General features: G+C 41.5%; 1 protein-coding gene across 1 annotated transcript; it reads right to left on the minus strand.

Annotated features, from left to right (window-relative positions):
• Positions 1-624: 624 nt before the first annotated feature.
• LOC113262048 (olfactory receptor 2B2-like) lies at positions 625-1,568 on the minus strand. Its single transcript, XM_026508288.2, is given in 2 exon segments — positions 625-1,418; positions 1,421-1,568. Coding segments are annotated over 2 exon segments (942 nt in total).
• Positions 1,569-5,329: the final 3,761 nt, after the last annotated feature.

Here is a 5,329-nt window from a genome sequence, read left to right on the forward strand (position 1 = left end):
CAGGTTTATAGCCAAAATAACATATACTTAAAATTACTGACTCTAAATTTTTTCATGGATTTTCCCTTTGCACATTTCTATTTTATATGCTTTTGACCTACATGCCTCTTGAGTTCACTTACCTTTTTGGCCAAAGCCCTGGATGATACAGTTGGACACTGAATGTTGGAGGGTGACCAAAGGTGGTCAATACATGTTGATTAAAGTTGACTCAGGATAGCAGTGACATGTTGTTTTTTTTTAAATATATGATTATTTCTAATTTATTTGGGATTCATTTGGAAATAATTTATACCAAATATATTTTCTAAACTTTCTAGATATATTTTTCTCTAGTTATTACACCAATTTCCCCCGACACTAAGTTAGCTAGCAGTTAGGGTTAACTAGTGGTTAGGGCTAGGGAGGAAGATGACGTGACCTGATAGGATTCATATTGTAAGCCAGGTATTCTCATAAGTGGATAACAACTATGAGATCACCCAGACTTCTTTCTTCTTTCTGGTCCTGCTCCATCGTGAACTTTGTGAGAATTGGTGCACTGTTCTCTCATCACTTCCATGCCCAGCTTCTTCCCGGGAAGGCAAACACATGTATCTGTGCTTCGTGGGTCTACTTTCCAGATCATCTTGTCTTGACCCAAAACTCCTTGGTCAGTGCTCTTCTCAGGGCAGCCTTCACATCCTTGTTCCTCAGTGTATAGATAAACGGATTGAGTGTGGGTGTGACAATCCCATAGAAGAGAGCCATGATCTTCCCCCTGTCACGAGAGTAGCTAGAGGGAGGCTGGACATACATACTGATGGCCGGGAAGTAGAAGAGGGACACCACCAGCAGGTGCGAAGCACAGGTGTTGAAGGACTTCCAGCGACTTTCAGCAGAGCGGATTCTCATTACTGCCCGAGCAATGAGCACATAGGTGCCCAGGATGAGGGTGAGGGGCACCAGAAGTAGCAATGCCCCCAGCACGTTGAGCTCAGCCTCATTCACATGAGTATCAGCACATGCTAGTTTCAAAAGAGCAGGAACTTCACAGAAGAAATGGTCCATCACCCTGTGTCCACACCGTGGGACCACCACGGTGAGAGTGGACTGCACAAGGGAGTTGGCAAAGCCACTGATCCAGGTCCCAGTGGCCATGTGGATGCAGCGTCTCTGACTCATGATGATTGGGTAGTGAAGGGGCTTGCAAACAGCAGCATAACGGTCGAAGGCCATGATGGCTAGAAGTATACATTCAGTAGAACCCAAGGCCAAGAAAATGTACAGCTGGGCAACACAGCCACCGTAGCTGATGGTCTTGTCTGGTCCCCTAAGGTTGACTAACATCTGTGGCACAGTGCTGGTGGTGTAGCAGAGGTCCAGTAGGGATAGATTGGAGACAAAAAAGTACATGGGACTGTCAAGCTGGGGGTCCAGCGGGACACAAGGATAATGGAGATATTCCCAAATAGGGCAAAGATGTAGGCCACCAGAAAGATTACAAAGAGTGGTGTCTCCAGCCAGGGATGGTCAGAGAATCCCAGTAAGATAAAATCATCTTGTGAGCTCTGATTGCTGATCCACATATTGTCACTAACAGGTGAAATTCTAGCTGGAACTTCTAAATAACCACTGCTAGCAATGGGTGTCAGTAGTAAAAGGAAGCCAAGGAGAGGTAGGGATAAGAGATGGTGAGATGAAATTCCCATTTCTGCTATAATCTGCACCCATACCGTGACTATGGTAAAATGTTGAGTCAACATTGCCAATGGAATGTTGAAAGATTATTAAGAGAAGAATAAAGAGAGCACCAGCAAAATAGGACACTTGGCTTCTTTTATGGGTGCTTTCCAGTTAGTTACTCACTCCTTTTGGAATTTTGTATCTTCTAAAAAGGTTCAGTAGCACTCCCGTCAACTGTACATATTATCAATATTTTAAAAAAGATTTTATTTATTTATTGGACACAGAGAGAGAGACAGGGAGAGAGGGAACACAAGCAAGGGGAATGGGAGAGGGAGAAACAGGCTTCTCACTGAGCAAGGAGCCAGTCACGGGCTCGATCCCAGGACTCTGGGATCATGACCTGAGCCAAAGGCAGATGCTTAATGACTGAGCCACCCAGGGAGCCCTGTACATGTTATCAATATTTAATGACAACAGCAGAGTACAGATTAAAGCAGAGTGGGAGGAGACAGAGCTTCCCAAATACAAGTCAAACAAAGGTCAGCTTGAGGGGGTAGGTGGATGTCCGTCTTAGACTGACTTGGTGAGAATCTTCGTGGGAACTGAAGCACTGCGCACATCCCATGTGATGAAAGGATGTAGTTTCAGGACCCCGCTCACCCCTTCTCAGCATAATGCTGTCCTATTCAGAAATATTTAAAATAGGGAAAAGAAACAAAAAGTTCAAACAAGATAACATACACACAAAACAGCCCTCAAAACCTTGCTGTGAAAATGTTGCTTTAAGAATATCTGGGTAAATGTGATGTAATTTTTACCTCTGAGGGAGATCACCAGAAAGAGCTTCAGATAGTTGGCTCCGTGAAATTCAGGGCTGAGTATAAATTTCCAACCCCTCAGGATATCATTTAAATTTAAATCCCCCCGTTTATTCTCCCCTCTTACTCACTGTCACAGATGCCTACCACTGGAGGCACCTCCACGGCTCCCCCAACCAGATCACACAATTTCTTTATTATAAAACAATCTGATGACATGGATGGAGCTAGAGAGTATTACGCTGAGCAAAATAAGTCAGTCAGGGAAAGACAAATATCATATGATTTCACCCTATGTGGAATTTAAGAAAGAAAGATGAATTTATCCAAACAAGAGAGATGGAGGCAAACCAAGAAACAGATTCTTAACTACAGAGAACACCCTGAGGGTCACCAGAGGGGAGGTTGGTGGGCGATGGGAGACACAGGCGATGGGAATGAAGGCATGCACGGGTCATGATGAGCACTGGGTGATGGACGGGAGTGATGAATCACTATGTTATACACCTGAAATTAACATCACACTGTATTTTAACTATGCCAGAATTAAAATTAAAAAAAAATAAAAGAATCCAATGACTATTTTTTCCATTCTCTAAAATACTAAATTCCTTTCAGTTTTGCTCCCATATCATGGCAAATTCATCTAGTATTTCTCTCTAGTTATTTTATGACAGGCGTTTGCCTTCTTCCTTCAAACCTGGCCATTCCATTTTCCAGCTGTGTGACTTTGGAGATGTCACATCATCTGTTTTGTGCTTCAATTTCCTGCTCTTTAAAATGAGCATGGTTTTCTCATAGGACTGAGTGATATACTGTAAATTGCGTATGTAACTCATTCTTTTCATATGTTAATCATTCGATAGCTATTAATAGTTATTATTTATTTCCTTACTTATGAATTCCCTAAAGTACAGGATTTTTCTTTTTTCTGTGCATGTGTACACAGTGTATGTGATATTTGCAATAAATGGATGATTGTTTAGGAGAACAACCCAGGAACCTCTGATTACTTACTGATCTGTTCCTCTTATTCTTCTTGTGCTCCCGACTGGTAGGATTGGGGCACCTAGGCGCCAGATCTATCTCCTAAGTTGGTGTCACTGAGTTATGGAATCAGACAGTAGGGGCATGAGTGACAGGTGGCGGGAAGACCCGCAAGCCCAGACCATGGAATTACTAAATCCAAAACTGAGCTCGTTACCCATCCGTCTCACACTTACAGGGTCTTTGTTTTATGGATGGAGCCACAATTCTTTCAGTGCCCAGAACCCAATGGTTATCTTTGAATTGCAATTGCCCGTGTGTCAGGTTGTCAAGCTCGACCAATTCCTTCACACTGTCTGTCAGATTGATCCATTAAATCTGTGTCTATTCAGACACATTACAACAGACACGTAGACTACAGTTCAATGTTCCATAGTCACTAGCTTCCAAACTGCTCTTCCGGCTTACGATTGCTTTTATTTTCATAGCAACCTAGCATGTTTGGAGAAGTCTTTCTTGGTTCTGATCTTACCATGTCCATGGCAGCTCAAAATTAGTCAGTGAATCTCCATATTGAACACATTATAACACAGCCTTAGATTCAAGGGCTCGTACAATAATGGCTGCAACCATGTGGACAGACCCACAATCCAGCCCATTTACGCTTCCGCCTTTGTGGGGAACTCCTGCTGCTCTCCATCCTGTAGGGATCATTTCAAGTGAAAAAGGTCCCTAAGTATTTCCCACCCTCTCCTTTCTAATCCTCCAGAACACTGTACCTGCAATTCTCCTTTGATACACACCACGTTTTATTTTATATTTCTCTATATATTTCTGTTTCAGTTCCTGGCCTATTTTCCTGGCTGGATTGAGTATATACTTTCTAGGAGTAAGGACGTGACTTGTAGAAGTAAGGTTAGCTGATTCACCACATTTTAATTAATTCATTTGAAACCTGCAGCCCTGAAACTCTTCCCTCTGGTGTTCTGTTAGGTCACATTAGCGTCTTGATGTTACGATTTCCTTTCACTCATGACCTCAGTAGGGCTCATTGATACACCATCTCCTTCTCTACTCCAGACCAGGGAGCCAATGCAAAGTTAACATGTGTCTTAATTTACTCATTTCAACGGTTTTATTGCCATATTTAGGTATTCATTTCACCTCTGATTCACTTTAGATCTTTCTTCTTACTGTGATTGTCTAAGAATCTTCCCTTTGGTTTGATGCCATGCATGCATTAGATTCCCTTGTCCTCAATTATCACAGACTTAAACAGTCTTTGATTTGTTTGAATGGGAGGCCTCTCGGAGCTCCACAAAATCAATTTCTACACAAAATCAGTATCTCATTATCCACAAACTCTGTAATGTAAATAACAGTTTTAGTCTAGAGGAGTGGTAAAAAGGCACATCTTAAAATACGCAAATGAAAATACAAGGTTGCAAAGGTAAGTAACATTAATCGTAACAATTGCATTTTTCCACAGCTCTCCTTATAACAAAATATACTAAGGATCTGCAAATACCAGAAAGTTCATATCTAACACTCCATAAAATGTATATATAATTTATGTATATGTGTATGTATATGTGTGAATGTGTGTGTGTGTGTGTATATACACAATTGCTTTCGTACATAAATATATAACCCTCTTCACGTGTGTGTTTGTTTTGTTCTCAGAATAATCCTCTAAAGTAAGCAAACTTTTTAAATGGTGGACCAGAGGAAACTCAGCCATCAAGAGGTTATAGGACTTGTCCAAGTACATAGATCTGGTAAATTCAGAAGCAAAGCCTTGAATAATATACAATTTGAATCCTACATAGTACACTTTCTATAATGCCATTGTTTTT

This window comes from Ursus arctos, unplaced genomic scaffold (genome assembly GCF_023065955.2).
Source record: "Ursus arctos isolate Adak ecotype North America unplaced genomic scaffold, UrsArc2.0 scaffold_27, whole genome shotgun sequence".
In the NCBI taxonomy this organism is placed as follows: Eukaryota; Metazoa; Chordata; class Mammalia; order Carnivora; family Ursidae; genus Ursus; species Ursus arctos.